At 42.3% G+C, this 21,275-nt stretch overlaps 1 protein-coding gene across 1 annotated transcript in view; it reads right to left on the minus strand.

Moving 5' to 3' along the window:
* GRHL2 (grainyhead like transcription factor 2) overlaps positions 1–21,275 on the minus strand; it is a 481,294-nt gene that overhangs the window by 123,471 nt on the left and 336,548 nt on the right. Inside the window, exon 8 of the mRNA XM_085605159.1 lies at positions 13,767–13,861. Coding sequence (XP_085461285.1) covers positions 13,767–13,861 — 95 coding nt within the window. The remainder of the gene's footprint in view (positions 1–13,766; positions 13,862–21,275) is intronic.

The following is a 21,275-nucleotide window of genomic DNA, read 5'->3' on the forward strand; positions in this document are numbered from 1 at the left end:
TAGTTAAATCCACCTAAACTCACGGGACGAGAAAAGGGTCCACTTATAGCGAGGCCTTATTGGTAATTTTCATATTCATCCAACTGATGTAGACATCTGAGATAAGATGCTGCATGTCAGCAGGTGGCAAGGACACACCCACCTTGTGCGGCTGGTGGGCTAAATAAAAAAGATCTACCATGCATGGGTGGTAGTCCAGAGCTCCAAGCCTTAGTGAGTGTTCTATTGTTTGCAGAGTTCCTGTGTGCCAGTGGGACGAGTGAGGCCTCGATAACTTCTTCACCGGTACAACCCTAGGACTTAAGAGTTACAAGTTCTCCAGGTGAACATCTAAGGAATGTGTGGAAGGTTCTTTCTTTCAGCTCCTTTCATGGCATGCAAATCTCCCATGCTTCCCAATCCATACAATCAAATGTTAACAACCAATGGTTTACTGAAGAAATTAAGCTTCTTTAAAAAAGTTTTTTGTTGTTTAGGTCAATCTAAAGCTTAGAGTAGTACCTGTTTCAAGACCGAATCACTGTTTCTCGTGAATGGGCACCTGATCTATACACAACGGTGTAGCTTAGGTATATATTTTTTGTTATTTATTTAGTCCTTTCGTATAGCCAGTCCTGCCAAGTACCACGCATCGGGCGTTAGACTAACGCATTTCAGTGTGGTGATCCGCATCACCGCACTAAAATGCATTGTCACGCATTTGCATAGTATCTCAGCATCCGTGGCGCTGCCTAAATATCATGGAGTGAAAGTGTGGCAGCTGGCAGCGCGCCATACCTAGCGTGCGCGCGCTGTTACCGCTGCAGGCTTGGGTCTTGCAGCAGAGTTGAGGCTGCTGTTAGGCTCACTGCACAATGAAAGAACGTTTCATGGTGATTTCCATGGTGTGCTCTCAAGCAGCCTGACGTCATGGTAGTGTCCAGTCTGATACATCCATTAGTCTGGTGCTTGCGGGGGCGGGGGGATGCCACGTCCTGATTGCGAAGGCGAGGTGGGGAGTTTGTTTTGGGAGACAGAGGTTTGGGCTGGCTGCTGGAGTGCGGGCGCTACCACAATCTTGGCGCTTGCAGCACTGCCTGCTGCTTGCATCTGCCAAGGCCGCCATTGCGTGCTGTCCCACGGTGAATTAAATTTTTCATCAGCGGAGCTCAGCCTCATGACATTTAGTCAGTGATCGACAGTTCCAGTGGCCGCCCAGGACAGCCTGTCACTGACTGGACACCAGCAGACTTGAGGACAGCAGGCCCCTGGACTAAGGAGGTGGGCGGTAAACCTGAACTGCCACTGTGACTCGCAGTCTGCTTGCCTTGCAGTCTCTGCCTGCAAAAGAGTCAAAGTAAGTACCAGCCATGCGAGTGTATGTGTGTGCTTATTCGATCCTGTGAAAAATATGTGCTGAATATTTGACTAAACCACAAGCAAGCCAAAGTAAGTGACAATGGTGATTTACAAAATGACAAGAACATTGATGCAAATGCCATTGGTCTGCCTTTTTAAGTTGAGCGTCAGCGCGCATGTGCTGTCTGCAAGACCTGTTGTACTTACTATACCGAGTGCAATCCCGCCTGCTGCTTTCCCATAGGTTCTCTCTTGCATCGGTCCTCTTAGCTGGCTTCTCATTGGCTGGCACTCCATAGACATCACTACCGTTTTCTGCTAGGGAGCACCGGCCAACTACAGTTTAATTACACTGTAAGTGTGTATTTTGGCGTTTGGGGAGTACTTTGTTTATTTTTTAATTAGGTCGGTGGCTTGCCTCTGCTCGTTTTTACATTGTTACATTCATATCAAACACTTCCATCTCGGCACATCGCGATGCTACGTTTAATCAGTAAGTACGGCAGCCCGCCTTTATTTTGATCTGCACAAGTTGGCTCGCCCGCCTCTATTTTTATTTTTAACTTTGAAGACACTTTAACATAATTTAGCTTGTCGCAGAGCTCTTTCACGAGCACCGCGCTTTATCTTTTCATTTCTACGTGTGCGCATTTACTTTCCCTTGCTCCCCCCACCCCACCGCCCATTCCCGTTTTGTCCTGTGCAGCCACGCGCTGCTTCTTGTTTTGAACTACCAACAGCCGGAAGGAGAAGCATGCTGGGCTATTTAATTTTAACATCAAAAATCCATTACAGAGGTACACAGAGAGATTAAGTGATTTGGCAAGATATATGGTATTTTATGCCTCCCTCCAAAAACACAAACCCTATTTGCCAGCTTCAAGGGCTGCCGCTCTTGCCACATCCTCTCCCCTCGAGAAGAATATAGCAGATGGCTGGCACTCGTTTGGAACACACAAGTATAATGCATTTCCATTATGCGTTCCAAAGCAGCGCCGGCCATCTTGTTTTCAACTGCTGCAGCCGAATTCAGACACAAGGTTAAAACTCGCCATCCATAATAAAGCTTCCGCAATCTTGGAGGAGACGTAAACGAATGGGCCAACTTACAAATTCACAATATCTGTGCTGCAGTGCAATGCATATTTTCTTTTTCTTTCAATAGACTTTCCCCACAAAAAATGGTTATCTCAAAGAGTTTTAAAAGTATTGTACAGACGGTGTCCACACTCTGGTATACAGAACTGTCATCCTTCAGTGAGCATCAGATAATGTACATTCCTGGAGAATTCTATAAGCGCTTGCAGATGGTGTCTCGGCACACATTTCATTGATGCAAACAGCATGACGCTTACAAACACTAGTCATGCTTGTTTCTGTTGGGAGTAGAGGTTGCATGTTCTTGTTTGGTCAGCATTGTAGCAGGAAGGTGGAATTATTTTATCTCATCCCTGCCGGCCCCATTCACACTGCACCGTTTGTCACCCGGTGAGCACCTTTTCAGGAAGCATGCATTCTAACAGTATCCTCGCCGTGCTTTAATCATGTCTGTTTCAGTTAAGTGCACAGAGGGATTTTTATTCTTGGGTAATACGGATCTTTTGTAAATGATGCCAGGTGAACCCACAAGAGGCTGGAATGTTTCTCAGGAAGCTGATACACACACATAGCACCATTACATTTGGAGGTGCAGATTTTGAAACGTGAAGTGTGAGCGCTGGAATACTGTACATCTATTTAGTTCATTCTTATACACCGATGGGACATCACGTTACATTTCTTATTTAAGGGCTCGATTCACAGAACTAACTTCAGACAAAATCCTAAACATACTACCATTTACTCATTTTGGTATTCACAGAAGGCCCTACTCATTTTGGTATTCACAGAAGGCACTTACTCATTGATGAGTAAGTGCTAAGTGCCTTCTGTGAATACCAAAATGGTAGTAAGTTTAGGATTTTGTCTTAAGTTAGTTCTGTGAATCGGGCCCACTGATCTTGACATAGCATGCATGTGAGGATCTTAAGCACAGAGTGGCAGAACGCTTAACAACAAAGAAATAACAGTGAACAAATATCTCATAAGAACTGGAGTTTAGTCTCTAGAAAGATATTAGTATCTTTGTAGTGCAGACAGAGAAAGACCAAATCAACAGGGGAGCAAGAAGATACGCATGTGTATGTATACAACTGTACTGTGCATGGCAGCGTTGACTCAAGGAAGCTGCTGAGTGTATTGTTTGACTGCGATTAAACTGTACGAGGGAAGAGTTGAGACAGCTAGGGCATAGTTTTGATAATTAGTGTTTACCGAGTCCCAAATCGTGCCATATCCACACTTCTCTACTGCTTTGTCTTTGTTTTTTCATTTCAACCAAACGTTCCTCACATTAGTCTTCTTGAAGTTACTCTATCTGGTCCCATAAATCCCACAGTTTACATTAAATTGAGGGTATCATTTGTAGAAAACCCTCACATCCTGGATACTTCTATTGCAGTTTTTGCAAACTGTCCGATTGCAATACACAAATAATCATAAATTGTCTCATGTAGCCTAAAATAGTAGATATAAAGCTCCTCGCTGCAAATAAAGGTAACAATTTCAACCTAGCAGCTAAATATATCTATATATAAACTGCGTCTTGGCTTACCCAATTTTAATAAAATATGTCTTGTCATTTGATAGCTGCAAAGTTAAAAGGGCCCTTATTTTCTGAAGACAAACATAGAAAGGTATATAAGCGTAATCTATCATTTTGAGCTTATTTTTACTCTTTTTAAAAGAGAAACTCTTTTCATTACTGCACTACTAGTAACTTTACTCAACATAACTCACGTTGGGGCATATTATCAAGAAACGGCTTTAAAATTAACGCCGCTTTAGCGGCAGAAAACTGCCGCTTAAGCGGCGATAATGGGCTTGATAATATGCGTTTGAGAATTCCAATAGAAGCCCATGTTCTGGTGTCAACATGGGCTTCTATGGGAATTCTCTGCGGCGTATTATCAAGCCCATTATTGCCACTTTAGCGGCAGTTAACTGCCGCTAAAGCGGCGATAATTTTAACGCTGTGCTTGACAATATGCCCCCCTATCGCTCCGGGGTAGCTTGCTCTGTATTCTTGCATATAGGTCGATTATTAATGGGTGCCTTTGCGTGCAATGAGTCTATTTATTGTTGCAGATAAAAAAGCAAAAGCAAAAAGCATAGTCATTTTCAACGTCAACAGCTCTAACTTTAACAAATGCAAGACCTATTGCATTGCAAATGCTTGTTGTTTGAATGTGTTTTTTCAATGATTGGCGGGTTTTGTGCATGTAAGTGTCTTCGGGGGACACGTGAAAGGTTGCGAGAATGTTCTGTACATTGGTCATGGACCCTCATGTCCGATTCATGCCCCCTCGCTGTGTTTCTATCACAAGTAGCTCCTGTTGTGCACGGATCCTTTCATGGATGGTTCTTCTCGTAGCCTGCTGAGATTGTGGTGATATTCAACTTTCAAACACGGATATCAAGTACACCCATAAAAAAACAGCAGTTTATGTTCCGAGATAGTTTTGAGCCAATCATTGTGTTTCAGTGTTACAAGTGAAACTACTGGTACAAAAATGTAACATGCATTTGGTTAAAACGCTATTCTGGCTGGAAAAGTCAAACATGACATAGGAAAAACTTGGCAACTGTAGTCTACACCGCAGAGGTGGGTGAAAGTAAAGGCCTGTGCCAGTACCTTTTTTTGGAATAATAGTAAAAGTGCAAATCCTTATCCAAAAAAGCATCACAGCGTGTGTGCCATCAGGACTGAACATAATCTTTACCGCACAGGTGGCTCGCCGCCTTCCTCAAAAGAAAGTGTTCTGAAAGTCAGGTCAGTGAGACTAAGGGTGACCAACCATCCGTAAATTTCACGGACAGTCAGTAATTTCGGCCGTCTGTACGCTGTCCGTGAAGGATTCTTTAACGGACGCCATTTGTCCGTAATTTTAACCGGGCACCGGTCGCACCACCCTAAAGCCGGCACAGCTTCCAACCACCTCCCTTCTGGACTCCAATGCTGTTGAGATCGTGTGTAACAGACTCCGATGCAGTACCAAAGCTCAGATACCCAGCAGCATTGGAGAGGCACAGCAGGATGGCTACCCTCACACCTTCCGCCCTTGATGAGCTGTTAAGAGGTGCTTGAAGGTGACTGAGAGGGAGGGGCTGCAGCTTCAGGAGCAGGGGCATCTATTCAGATGCAAACAGCCCTGAATGCGTCATGTCTCACACATTCTCTTTCTGCCCAGGGCCCCAAACATCATAGAACTGGCCCTGATTACACCAAGGCAGCACGTGGTTCTCTTCACAGAGCTTAATTACTGTCACTAAATTGTAAGCAAACCTCGGTTCTTCAAACATGCAGTCTATAATGTAATTAAATAAAGAAATGGCACAAACGCACTCACACTGATTAACAAAGTATGGAGGACAATCAGTTAAATCAGTTCTCTTGGAGTATCTCCTTTAAGTACTGTACATCACAGTGGGGGATGGCAAAACTAACATTTAGGAAAGAGAGCCTGTTTTCTCGTTGTCTTGCCCAGGAGGGGGTGAGGAGCCCTACCCCACCCTGGAAGAGACCAAGATGATACTAGAATACTGCATGCCCACCCTGGTGGATCCTGTTCCCCCTCCTGTGATGGCTCCTGCCCCCCCCCCGTGATGGCTCCTGCCCCCCCCCCCATGTGGTGGCTCCTGTCCCCCCACCTGTGATGTTTCCTGCCCCCCTCCCCTGTGATGGTTCCTGTCCCAGTCCTGGAATGGCACATGCAGCGAGGGTGAAGTTCTTGATGGGCCTCTTCTCAAAAAGGCTCAGCTCAAAATTAATATGAAAAGGTGGGCAAGTGAGTAAGTGAAGGGATGGGTGGATGGCTGGATGAATTAGTGAAAGGGTGAATGGATGAATGAAAGATTGAATAGATGGATAATGAGAGAGGATGGATGGATTGATGAGTGAGTGGAAGGATGGATGAGAGAAAATGTAAATAGCTGGAAGTATGGGTGGAAGGGTAGATGGATGAGTGAAAGGATGGATGAGTGACAGGATGGATGAGTGAAAAGGTGGATGATGAGTGAGTGGGTGGATGGATGAGTGAAATGATGGATGGATTGATGAATTGATAAGTGCAAGGGTGAATGGATGGAGGGATGAGTGAAAGGGTGGATGTAAGGACGGATGAGCGAGTGAAAGGGAGGGTAGATGGACAAAAGGATGAATAGATGAGTGAAGGAGTGAAAGGATAGATGGATGAGAGAAAGGATGGATGAGTGATAGGGTCAATGGATGGATTCATGAGTGGATGAGTAAATGGATGGGTGGGTGGATGGATGGAAGGATGGCTAAGTGAAAGGGTCGATGGAGAAAGAAAGGGAGGATGGATGGATGACTGAAAGGGTGGATGGGTGGAAGGATGAGTGACTGGGTGGATTGATGAGTAAGTGAAAGGATGGCTGGATGGGTGAAAGGGTAAATGGCTGGATGGATGAGTGAAAGGATGGATGAAGGGATGGATGAGTGAAATGATAGATGGAAGGATACATGATGGATAGGTTTGCAAATGGTTGAATATGTTTTGATATGGCTGGGCTTACTTATATACTATTGCGCGACCTCCTCTGATGTGTCTGTAAGACGTACCTATTGTCCTGAATTTTGACCTCCTGTCCTGAATTAGTGTCCTGAATTTTGACCCTTTGTCCGGAATTTTTACACTCACCGTCCTGAATTTGGACCATTGCCAGTTGGTCACCCTAGTGAGACTTTGCTATCAGCCTAGCTGAGGCCTAAATGAGTGTCTCTGACGCTCCGCTTTCTAATGCAGCCCTGCCTACAGCTCATGTGGTCAGCATCAATCGAGTGAGTCTGCCGGTCACTCGGCTGATTATAATAAATTATGAATGTCTTCCAGACTGCTTTATCTATTTTCCGCAATTTTGGCTACAGTCGGATATACGAGTTGTTTAACAATTATTTCTTATGCCTTGAAGCAGTTAACTTAGCCTTTCGCGCTGCTCAAATGGGAGTAATTTCTGATATTTATATGTTTCCCTCCTCTTCATTGCTTTATTTTGCACGAGGACGTGTCACTCATTGTCGCTGAAATGTCACTCATAATTACACTGAAATTATGAAAATGTCACACATAGCAATCTGAAAGCATGGCAGCTATGTATAGCGCGTAGAAGTCCAAGAGCATCAACAAACTTTACATAGACCAGTCATTACACAGATACAAATGCAGAGACTGTGTACAAAGCACAGGTAAATACAAGAGCAGTATCTTAAAACGCACCGCAGAACGAATAACTATCGACGTTATTTAAATGTATACTGCCTGCGAAAGAAAGACTGTTTCAGTGTCAAATCCTTCCACCGTCATGCAAACAGCAGGCCTGTGACGTGTGTCTTGGGAAGCTGCAGAGGGTCACTGGTTTCGCTGCGCGGCTTTGACTATGAATGAAGTCTGCGGAGTTAGGATATACATTCAGGGCCTGCCCCAGGGCGCTGCCTTCAGCCCGATGCACCGTCTGGAGCTGCCGCTAAAGGGTTAACCATCTTCCAACGCCTTCCTTCCCCTTTATGCGCAGTAGGTGCAGGTTTATGGACTCGCCTGCTTTCCATCAGCTTATAAAAGCACACAGAAGCAGGACCTTTGTTTCCCTCAATAGTAAAATCTCCGGGAAGTGTTTACATTTCTCCGCTGAAGCGTCATTAACTCGCGCCACACCCAGGCATGAGCACACACAGCAGTCTGCAGCCCGCCCCTGCTTCCGGAGCCATTTGAATGCAGGCGGGCTCCCAGATTGGAATCACAAAGGGCTTTCTGGTGAGTGACGCGGACTCAGTCCCTTCTCATCAAAGCCTTCGAGTGTGCCCCGACCACCGGGCAGGGCAACGAGCTCTGGAACGACTGCACTGGCCAGCCAGAGCTCTCGAGCTTGAAACATTACTAGGACTGAGGAGTAATTAGCACATGGGATGACATCACAGGACGTGATGTCACACAACCTTTGACGTCAGCGACAACACCAGAAGTGATATCATGGGTTTAGTAAAAACATTTAAATAAAGTAGCACTCTCTAAAACAAACATAGTAGAACAGTGCCCAGGGGTTCAGCCTCTTCCTTCTTGTGTCTGAAGTGGCTTCTCCCTTCAATTGAAGAAGTCGGTGGCTATTCCTTTACTGTGATGAGATGGTATTCACAAGGATGTATTAGGAACACAGATAAACTAATTAGGCATTGAAACCTTTATATCACCACAGAGCTTAAGTTAACAGGCTCATTATTGTCTCTTAGTCAAGCTGTTTCCCACAATATAATAAAGATCTTATGTTTACACATCCACAATCTTCGTTCATCCATTATAAACCACTCCCGCATATTCTGTTCATTCCACAATCAAGAGAAAGACAAAAAAATGCACTTTTCGCCAACTCAACACTTTGTATGACGCATGAGGTTTAGGAAATGTTTGAACTATTCTTGCTGGATGTCGAAGGTAGCTTTAGGGTTGTTGCCATATAAAACACCAATTACTTGGTTTTCTGGGATCTACCAGAGACGTGTGCTTCTTAACGTTGCTGGCCAGCTGGTGCCTAGTGCAACCATATAGTGTAAATACTATGTTAACAATTGTCTTTCTGTGCCATGTGTGCCCAATAGTGCCCCTAATTTTAACAGCCACACTTTTAGCGCTTATTCTGGACACGCCCCTTAATGGAGGGACATTTAAGGCGGACAATAGTGTGTCAGGGGCATAACACAGGCCCCCGCAGCCCCCGCGGTGCGGGGGGGGCGCCAAGCTCCAGGGGGCCCCTCAGCACAGCTCTTTGGCTGCAGGGCTCCTGATTGAGCCCGGAGGGGCCCCCTCAGGTGCCTTGCAGGGAGGACCCCTCAAGGTTCGTTACGCCAGTGTAGTGCGTCCACGCTGCGGGCGCGCGGAGGTGCGCAGGCAAGCCCGTCTGCGCCCGTCCATGCGCCAGGAACCCGGGTTCGGAAGGGAGATATGCTATAAGGTACTCAGGGTAGGAGCTTTTGGACCTCAATTGTAAGGCGTTTAGCCCAAACTGCTGCCGCTTTAATCTATGTGGCGTATACCCACAACAATCTCAGAGCTGTAAGTGCAGCTTCCGGTTGCTGGAAGAGCAGATGGTAAGGGCCTGCCGGACCTCGAACACGAGGCAGGCTGAAAGCTCACCAGCAACTAACAGTGATGGCGGACCTTCGATGTGGTCTCATCAATGTCAGGTCCTTTGCAAAACCTAAATATGAAGTAGCAGACCTTATTTTAAATCACCAACTGGATGTATTATTTCTTACTGAAACTTGGGCTGATGCCTCGTCTGACCCTGACTTTGACAGCGGCACCTTCTGGTTTCCTGTCATTTAGGCTTGATTGACCCCTTAAGAGGTGGGAGGGCTTGCCATCATTTACAGAGAAAAACTCTGAGCAAAACTCACCTCAGCCTTCGACTCTTATTGTGAAGCGCTTTATTTCGCTTTAGAAATTAACCCGAAAAAACTTTTAATGACCTTCTTCTATATCATCCCCTGGGGTCCAGAAGCACTTTTGCTAGCAATATTAATTCACTCTTAGAATCCACGTTATGCTCAAATAACTTCACTTTAATGGGTGAGTTCAACTTTTATTTAGAAGATGGGTCGGACACAGCAGCCCTTTCAGACACATTGGAGACCATTGGATTAGCACAAATGGTGCATAATCCAACCGATGAGGCAGGGCATACTCTAGATGGAATTTTCACATCTGATCCAACTATTACAGTTAAAGAGGTCTTACCATTATCTTGGAGAGATCACTCTGTGATTGTGTTTGATCTTAAATCCCCAGATGAGCCCTTAGTGGTACTTCCTAGTTCACACCAGACAGTTTACAGAGTATGGAATTAAATTGATTCTGTGACTCTCCTGACTCGGTTTAGCAACTCTCAACCTACCATCAGCTCAAACCCAGAGCTGGCAGTTAAAGAATATACAGAGTGGCTCAATTCGGCTTTCCAAGTGACAGTTCCTATCTCAAAGGGATTAGGTAATCGTAAAATGTATTTGGCACCCTGGCTCTCAGAGGCCTTGAGGCAAGAAAAACAAAATTGGAGGAGACTAGAAAGACGCTGGAGAGTGCAATATGATGATTTGGAAAAAGAGAACTACAAACTAGCCCTATCCAAATACAAACCCCGCTAATAAATGAGAAAGGGGCATTCTACTCAAAACAAATAGAAAGAGTCTTCTTCTAAAGAATTGTTCCAAGCAGTTAATAAACTTACCACCTTGCCTAGTAAAATTAGTAAAGAAAGTAGTCAAGATATTTGTGACAACATCGCTAATACGTTTAGGGACAAAGTCAACAACATTTATGCACAATTTTAGGCCACCACTTGTTACGAGCTAAGTGAGGAAATTTCCAATATCAGCCTAGGACAAAATGTGTTTTCATGCTTCCCTCCGGTATCTAATGATCAGGTAGAAAAGTTTATTTTGACAGCTAAATCGGGATCCCCATCGGATCCATGCCCCCCTTCAGTGCTGAGATCCATGGCTAGCAAAGTTGGTACCACTCTTGTGGAAATATTTAATGTTATGTTTAAATCTGGAGTTTTACCCTCTTTATAGAAGGATGCATCTATCCTCCCGTTGTTAAAAAACCTAATTTGGATGCCTTCAATCCTAGCACTATCGTCCTGTATCCCAGCTGCCTCTGCCTACCAAATTAGTTGAGAAACTGATGAACCTCCTGCTGGCCCAATTCATTCATGATAATGACTTGCTTGATTACTCACAATTTGGATTTCGTCCTTAACATAGCATGGAGACTGCATTAATCAAGGCCACCGAGGAGAATAGGGTAGTGATGGACCAAGGCCGGGCTGCTGCCCTAATTCTTCTTGATTTATCAGCAGCGTTTGACACTGCAGACCATAACCTACTGAAACTGTGCCTAAAAACACTGGGAATAAAGATTCTGCACTCTCCCTGGTATCTTCTTTCTTGATGGACAGAACTCACTTAGTTGCACTTGACTATTTTAAATCAGCGCCTTATGTGCTGCCTTATGGGGTTCCACAGGGTTTCCCTCATAGTCCGTCACTTTTTAACATCTATGTGTTGGAACTATCTTCCCTGATTCAACAATTCGGATTTATTTTGACATCTTACGCTGACGACACACAAATTGTGGTCGCAGCCTACAAAAATGAACCCTCTTCCTCATTTTGCTTTCAACAGTGCATGCGAGAAATCAACATCTGGATGGCAAGCATTGTCTAAAGGTCCATTCTGATAAAAACAACATAATGATCTTTAGCAACCTCCAACCAATATGGGATGCCTCATGGTGGCCAGCAGAGCTAGGGGATTCGCCCAAACCTGTGTTAAAGCTAAAAGCGTAGGAGTTGGTCTTGATAATTAACTGTCTTACTCATATCAAATAAATGCCATTGTCTCTTCCTCCTTTTTCTTAATTAGGAAAATAATAATAATAACAGTATTTGTAAAGCGCGAACAATTACCCGAGGGTGTCAACCCACTGAGGGCTATTGGGAAGTTTAAGCGAGCAATTGCCCAGAGTCACTTGGTGCTGGGCTAACCTGCCACCAGTAATCGAACCGTGAGCCCCCGTGTTCCGGAGTCAGGCACCCTGGCCGCTGTGCCACACCTCTTCCCTGATCAATAAAGAAAATCCTTCCTTACATCCCGACCAACTCTAGGAGGATGGTTGTGACTGCACTTTTATTATCCAAGCTGGATTACTGCAACAGTCTGTATCAAAACATACAAAGTCAACACCTAAAAAGTTGCAGATGATACTCATGGCAGCCGCAAGAGTCCTCTTGAATCTGCCCAAATATCAATCAGTTTCCAAAGAAATTCGGAAGCTGAATTGGCTTCCAGTAGCAAGTCGCATTAAATTCAAGACCTTGTGCTTAGCTTAAAAAGCCCTGAATAACACAGGACCCATTTATTATAGAAATCTTTTCAAGCGGTAACACCCCTGTAGACAACTTTGTTCCACTGAAGCTAGGTTCATGACTGTGCCCAGGTTCCGTACTTTCCAAATGGGTTGGTCAAAGCCTAAGTTATGGAACTGCAAAACTTTGGAACTCTCTCCTATTGCACATTAGATCTGCAAATTCTTCTTTTAGAAAGAGTCTTAAAACCTGGCTTTTCCAGAGTTAGGCCATGATTCAGTTGTATTTCCATTTAATTTAAGCGCCAAGACACCCCAGGGTATTCACGTGCTTAATACGTTTAAATAACATAACATAACTTTATATATTTGTTTTGAAGTACATAAAGAGAGGGATTTGGCTAGTGAAACAGATATACAGATTTTGCCTAAACCCAAAGGGCCTGATTTGGAGTTTGATTGTAAAAGAAGATCCTTTATGTTCGGAAGAAAATGCTGAATGTTTTCTGCTGGGAAAAACTCCTGCCCAATACCATGCTCCAGTTGGAGGAATATTCCCTGGTGTGAGCTTCAGGCCTACGATAAGCTTAACCATAGAGATAGTCTTGATCCATTAGAAGTTACCTCTCTGAATCTAAGAGTTTACAGCAAAGTCTCCAGATGAACAATATTTAGTGAAAGTATACTTGCAGTTCAAAAACTTGACCAGGTGTCTAATGTTCTCTATAAATAGGAACTGTATTTTTGTAGCCCTTTCAGCTTTTTAGATGGTAGTTTACGAGAAAGGTGTCAGGAGTTTAAGGAAGCTGGATTTGTAGATTTTGTAGAATTCTAGGAATCTTATGACTGCAAGAATTCAAACTTTGGGAACTCAGAGATTTTTCTGCCCAAAATTATCATGATCAAGTATGTCTCAGTTAAGAAGATGACATGAAGCATGCTCTTGGGATGGAGACAACAGATCAAATACGGCTGGACTCTATTTAATTCATTTGCAAATAAAGTCAGTGGATGAGGGAGATCCTGGTTCTTTGAGGTGGGCGACCAGACAGTAGCAGTAAGATTATGGAAGGACCCTTTTAAAGAGGCAGAGATGATATTGGGCATGGTCCTTTTATGGGGTGGGCCATCTAGGGAATCTGGTTTTGGGGCCAGGTCTTCAAAAAAACATCAAAGGGGGCGGAGTGTCATGGAGGAGTAGGATGTGTAGTGGTATGCTAAGGTGTTGGATGGATGGTGGAAAAGTTCTAAGGAGTGTGGGGTGCTGAGGCAATGAGGTTTGTTAAACTGAAGCTCTATTTCACTGCCGCACTGTAGATCTTCGGTGGATGAGTGGTATACCGTGGTCTGAGTACAATGCTGCCGGTGTTCTAGAGGCATTGGGATGAACACAGAATGGCCCATTACCAGAGATAGTAAACACATTAGCACATTAGCACATTCACCAGTACTAACCTTAGCTTCTTCATTAACATCCCAAGTAAATGACACCGCATTATATGCAATTTCCTCAATATTTCCAATTGTATTAAAGCTTTCTTTGTAGTCCGCTGCAGAAACAAGAGAAAAATAAAAAAGACAATGATAAATCTTGTGGAGCTCGTGTATTAGCATTATATCACTACCAATGCACTGATATGTCTTAAATTGCAGTTATTTTGTGTAGAACAGTGCTTATTACTGCACATGCCTGGTTATCACCTAAACGTGCTAACAATTTTCCATTTTAAAGTCTCTTATTTTAAATGTATTGAAATTGTTGCAGGACCTGTTTCTTTCCAGATCCAATTATGTTATAAAATAAAAATCACAATCAAGGTGGTGTGAGTGGATAGAAAATATACTTGGTGCACATCAGACATCTATGATTGTGTGATGATTCAAATCCTCTTTTTTCTGTGAATTACGATTCTGCCTCAGCAACATGCGCTTAACAAAGGCATCAGCAATAGCCTGATTGTTGGTACAACAATGACTAGATCAAGAATGGGAGAGAAAGTATGTGGGAAGACAATATTCACTCTCCAGAGATGAGGAGCCACTAAAGTCTCAAACAGATCTAACCGGAGTCTACTTTTTCTGATTCCTTCTTCAATACCATTGCAGAATAATTAAAGAGAAAATATGTATTGTGGATGACAGCCCCACAGAAACAATACCAGACAAGACAGGAAGAGGTTTTATAGTGATCATACAGGGAAGAGGTGCTGTCTTGTTCTGTCCAATGACATCTGAGGTCTAAACTGTGCGACCTATGGGGTCAGTCTAAAAGCCACAAGGTTTTATATTTCCCAAATGTGAAATGTAATTGGCGATTAATCAACTGCTCCCCATCCAAAAATGGCACCTGTTTTAATATAGCCTATGAATAACGGGGGAGCAAATATACAGTGGACAGTATGTGAGTCTTAATTTTAGGCATTTTTGTAGGTTAATCAAATGATTAAGCCCGAAACTTTGTTCCTTAATGGTTGTGCTAATGTAACTCAACACCAATATGCTATACTTTGAGACTTATTTAATTAACTCTGGGTGTGTTCTCTGTAATTTGCCTGCCAAATTAGTGGAAATGTATGGAGATCGAATCCTCGATAAGCTAGAGTCCTCTTAGATAGCAGTCATTTAAAATGAATGAATAATTGTTGAAATGATAACTGTAGGAAGCTGGCTCTTTATGTGATATATCAAGAATCTGATAAACTGTGTAAAGAGTCCAGGGGTTCCCTTGTGAGTGGACAGGGGTTTGCTATGCAATTCCAAAGTGCTCTATTAGGGGTAGTGTGGTCGAGCAGCCTTAGGCTTAATACAGAGGGGTGAAAGACATTTGCAAATACATACAATGATCGATAAATGACACAAACGACTTAAGAAGGAGATCTACACCTATTTATAAAAATAACAAGTACCTTTATATATGTTTAGACATCGGATGAAAATCATTCAGGTATGTAAGTTTTTTGATAAAAATTGACACTTAGTGCAATTTCTGAGAACTGCAATGTCTACTGACAGTAATAGGACTGACCAGCAGAGGTGTGTATCTGCTCATGCAGGTATGCCCTCACATGTAATATTCAGCACCCTGCCTTAGGGCTGTTGGGCCAGCTGTAGGGGTGACTTACAAATATTACATGCAGTGGTCGGGGACATGGTACACACGGATGTGTGACATGTCATGTTTTCACTTTTGTCTGCACCAAGACACGCAGCTTGCAATGGTAGTCTTGCATGTGCTTGGGTAGGGTGGCACAATTCGTGCTGCATCCCTTAGGGATCCTCTTTAGTTCCTCAGACCTTATGTACCAGGGGACTTACAGAGGGTGCTAAAGGTTTTGCCAAATGGGGGAACAATTGTATAGTTTTGGAAAAGAGTTCTGGCACTGGGGATCTGGTTAGCAGGAACCCAGTGCACTTTCAGTCAAAATCACATCATGAACCAGAAAAAAGTGGGGGTTACCAAGTCAAAAAGGGGCACTTTCCTACAATAACTATATGTTGGAAGACAAGATTCACTCTATAAAGGTGAGGAGCCACTAAACTCCCAAACACATCAAACTGAAGTCTATTTCATCTGATTCCTTCATGGCGATCATTGAAGAATGACTTAAGAGAAGGCATGTATTGTGGATGGTGACCTCTAAGAAGCAAAACCAGAAAAGGCTGGAAGAGTATTTATAGTCATTACACAGGGAAGGAGTGTTGGCTTGCCCTGTTCAATGACACATCTGAGGTTTAAACTTAGCGACATATGGTGTGTAGCTGCAGTGGGATTTTTCAGTGCATGGGAATAGGTTTCTTCAGTAGAATAAGTAAAGTTGGTCCCCACTGTATACCTCATTTGAGAAGCCTTCTGTAGAGCATGGTACCCATGTCTGGAGACACAAGAATGGTCTTCCAACAAGTGTGATTAGTGCATGGAACTACCTTGCAGTAGGAAAGATCAGTCCACTGTCAATAACCAAATTTCAAAGAGCATGTAATCTACACATGGATGAAGTCATCGTGTAAGAGTACGGTTAGACTATATAGGGTCTATAGCCCTGTGTCAGACGATGGATACTGCAAAGCTCATTGGACTTTATCTGCAAACAACATCCATGAATCTATTAAAAAAAACTAAAATGGAGCTAAAATAATGAATACTTTAGAGCAGCTGGAATGGGATAAAGTTGGGGTGATACAAAGGATGAGGGCCATAACTATCCTTATCGCAGCAGGTAGTGGCACAAGGGCCCAGGGCTGTGAGGGACCCATTGCACCCCAGTTATAGCTGTTCTTTGATACCCAATAGAGATCATGTGGGAGAGTTAAACCTGGTTGCATTAGGACCCTTGGCAAACTTGCTTTGACGCTGTCATCATCCATTGTTTTTCCAAAATTTGAAAGGAATAGAAATACATTCTTTACACATACTTTCCAGCTTCAGTAAGTCTCTTGGGGTGCTGTGCACCATCACCTGATCACATTAATAAAACTCCTGGCAAGTCAGGCTAAGACGATCAGATAAATCCAGATTACAGCCAATCACCACTCTCATTACATGCATCCGTTTGAACTCACAGACTCGCTCTCAGAGAAATGATATTGATCTTGTCACATATGCTCGCTAATAATTGATATGATATTCTACAAAACCTTGTATTTATATTGGACGGCTGGTATACCTTAAAAACCTGGTGCTTTTTTAGGCAAGTCTTCTGATGACTATGTGTCATCAGTTCAAGTAAGCATGAAGCTGATAGGCTGAAATAATATTTGTGAAAACCAGGAGGAGTATACATCAGAATGTGGTTAGCTAAATATCGTCTAACAGAACTATTGTATCCTACATATCGCTTACAATGTTGGATGTAGATTTTATGTTATCTACTGCCAATGCAATGATTTTTTGGTAAACTATATTTAGTGCACAATGTGGTGTCAAGTAGGAAATAAAAGAAAACTCTTTTGGGACTACTACAAATCTATCTTCAACTGCGTATATTTATATATACTCCGCACACATTCAAACATTTGTGGAATACACATAAACCACCACTATATGAACCCAACAAACAAATGTAATGCACACAAGGATAAGGAACTCAAATCAATACAATGAAACATTTATTGAGGTGTATTTTTCTAATAAAAAGTTAGTACAAAAACATAGCAAATGTACAATACATGAACAATATAATCAACGATAAACAAATATATAATCAATGATAAAAAACCCTGACAGACAAAGGAAGCGTAAGAAAATCAAAACATCAAGATAAGTATACTCCAAAGAGAATCACTAAATGAAAGATCATCAGTCAATCAATTCATAATGCTGTTAGACATGAAGAGGTTCCTTGGATATAACCATATACACAACAGAAGCATCGACGCATTTCGGTGGTAATGAATTATTGAGACACCACCTTCATCAGGACATAAATGATACTCATCTCTCCTATAGGTGACATGTAATTCATGAAACCTAATTAAAAACATAAATACACAAAATCATAACCTAAATATATTAATACAATATACTGTATACATAGATAAACATCAATTTTATTTAAAAATATTATGTTAAAACAAGAGCCCTCATCCCTAATTTATGGGGATTCATTTTCATTGTGTTTATACAGTTGTTTACCGGATCCACACCAACATACCAATCATAACACTCTCATTCCCAAGCACATAGTCAATCGAATTTCCCTTAAAAACTCATTAATCGCCAAATAAATCATATTTGCGAGCCCCTCATCCATAATTCAGTTGTATATCCAGCTAAAAGCTCCATGTAATAAAGGCCAGGTCTATAAATCCCCCTCTATAGCCCCTATTCTACATGTTCTACATCCGCTTGTTGTATGTATTTTTGAGGACTAAGTCTATTTCAAGTCCTTCCTGGTGTTGAGGGATCCAACCAAATCCGGTCGGTTCAATGTTACTGCACCATTTGTACTAGTAACGCCCTAGTCGGGGAACAAAATAAATAACGTTCTCAATGTGATATCCACATTAAAAGCTATACCAATGTAATCTCCCTACTGACATATAGAATTGGGCCGGATGTGGTAATCACTCATCTCACTCAGCTCGCCTAGATGAATCCCTATTGGTGGGGAATGATGAAACTTAGATCGGGACCTGATGTGTCACACTGATCCTAAATTTCGTGGGTACCATGCGGGTATTGATAATTCCACACCTCAAGAAACAACATCATACTGTACTGTAAACCACTCAAGGTGGGATGATGGTCTTCCAGACCATAGTCATAATCATATTAATGAAAAGAGTATGCATGCTATAGATAACAAACATACATCGGGCCTGTCCTGTAGTAACCTCCTCTCCCCATTTCACTACCTTAAAATGCAGTGGCCGTCATATCCTAATTGGTACCAATATCCAATCTAAGAGAGCTTTTAAAAAAAAAAAAACAATAGTGCAGCCCACTCCTCATAACCCACATCACTTGTAAGTTTAAAAGGGTCCTCGATCTATTGTCGATCCCCCATGAACAAATATGAAGTATACTTTAAAAAAAAATAATAAGAAATAATAATGGGAACCCAAAAAAAGACTCTAGTCTGGCCCCTCATACCGACATGCAATTTTTAGGGCACCATGGGGCCTATGCATCAACAATGCCATTTGCGATTCCTTATTAGCGAAAAATAAGGAATCGCTAATAAGGAATAGCAAAAGGCTATGCATGTAGGAATCGCTATTCAAATAGCGATTCCTTAATATTCCTTATTACCGAATCGGTAATACCGAATCGGTAATAAGGAATACCTACCCATTCATTCCTATGGGCTTGGAGGACCATAGGAATGAATGTAAAGCCAGTCTGTATTAGCGATTCGGTATTACCGAATCGCTAATAGCGGGAGCACTTTCAAGGGTGCCAGGGTGTCAAAAGGACACCCTGTTGCACCCCTGAAAATGATATGTGCACATATGTTGCACACACACATGCTCTAAGGGCATGTGTGTGCGCAACATGAAACTTTGAAAAATGCACAAAAGTGCATTTTTCAAAGTTTTTGCAAATTACCATGCAGTTCATCTTCATGGTAATTTGCTCCCCCTATTAGCGAAATCGCTAATTTTTTAACTTTGATGCATTGCATTTAAGGAATCTCACTTTGGGATTCCTTAAATGCAATCGCTATTTAAGGAATCGGTATTTAAGGAATCCCTATTTAAAGAATCGCTATTTAAGGATTCCTTAAATAGCGATTTCTGCTTTTGGGTTGATGCATTGGGATTGGGTATTTTTTACTTAATACCGGGAGCTATTACCGAATCGGTATTTTACCGACTGGATTTTGGGTTGATGCATGAGGCTGCTTGTCTTTAAATAGCCCAGTGAGAACCTTATGTTCTCATCCTCATATTATGCTAAACTCGGTGCTCCTCTTAGCAAGCCGTCCCATATACAAGTGTTGCAATATGGTCGCATGGACTTCCTAAATACAAATCCTACAACCCTGTAGCATGACCAAAGCATTATATTATTGGCGCTATAAATGTGGCACTATATGAGCCCACATCGATCTAATCACGGGATTTACCTTAGTATATGGTTTGTAGATATCACCGCACATCCCATGTAGCCGTCGCCACCAGCCTTGCCTCCGAATTGATAATCGAACAACGAGCAGTCTCTGCAAATCCCTTCCTGTTAAGTACCAAACGGGATTGTATACACCTGGTGCGATACGTCATAGAAGCGCAACCAACGGTGTGTATCCGTCTTAAAGCGGCCCTCACTTCCCACGGGTAAAAATGAACCTCACCGACTTGATAAATCGTATGTAGTGTTAAAAGGGCAATTAATTTACCAATACATTCATAAGTGCCCTATCTCCGGTACGAACGGTCCAAATTTTATTTTCTCTGTCTAAAAATATAAAATATAGTATCCATCAATATGATTGTATTGAAAAGGCATCTGATCTACCCAACAAAATAATATAAAAATGACAGGAAAAATATATAACTATTTAAGACTAAAAACTATTAGACTTAAGCAATAATACTATTAAAAATACACCTTGAGGGGTATTGAACCCAAGTGTTGTCCGCAGCAAACAGGAGTATATGGCCGGTTCATAACCCACTGTTTCCCAAATGGCAACACAAGGGCCAACAAGCCCCCTAATTATGTCTCCAAAAACAACCTTACAGTTACTGTAGTTCATCTAAATCCCGATTACATTACTCAATAAGTTTAATCCAATCCCATCCAATCCTCTTTAGTATTGAGGCCTGTCCTAATGGTATCTAAAACCGAAATATGCCACTGTTCGCGGTTTTTCCATTTAAGTGTCAAATCACCTCCTCTTTTATTGCCCTCTAATCTTTCAATAATGAACCACCTAAAGTCAATACATGTGTGACCCTCTTTCTTAAAATGACTCACTAGTGGGGCGTTTTCCTTGTTATTTTTAATTGCAGATTTATGTTCCAGCAACCGGGTACGAAGTTCTCTAGACGTTTCACCGACGTAACCCAGGTTGCATGGGCATAAAAGCAAGTACACCACATTCTTTCTCCTACAGTTATTCAAAACTTTGGAGATGAGGGTGTGATTGTTATAAGTCACCTCTTTCCCCACTATGTACCTTCCATACATACTGCAGTGGCTACATTTATAGTTACGGATGGCTTGAGTACCCATCAGGGTGCGCTGATTCATAGACAGTCCTTCACAGTAAGAATGTACCAGTGCCCTTCTTAGATTATTGTTACGCTTAAACGCAAATAAAGGTCTCTCTAGGGCAGTTAGTTCGGTGTCATTAAGAATACTCCAATTGGAATTGATAATATTCTTAATTTTATTGCTTAAGTAGGAGAATTGATTAACGAATACTAACCTTTGTTTGTCAACTTTCTCCTGTTTACTCTCAAGTCGATTGGTTAACATACTATCGCGATTATAAAACCGGGCACGTTTAAAAGAGTGTG

Source organism: Triturus cristatus, chromosome 5_1 (assembly GCF_964204655.1).
Source record: "Triturus cristatus chromosome 5_1, aTriCri1.1, whole genome shotgun sequence".
NCBI lineage: Eukaryota > Metazoa > Chordata > Amphibia > Caudata > Salamandridae > Triturus > Triturus cristatus.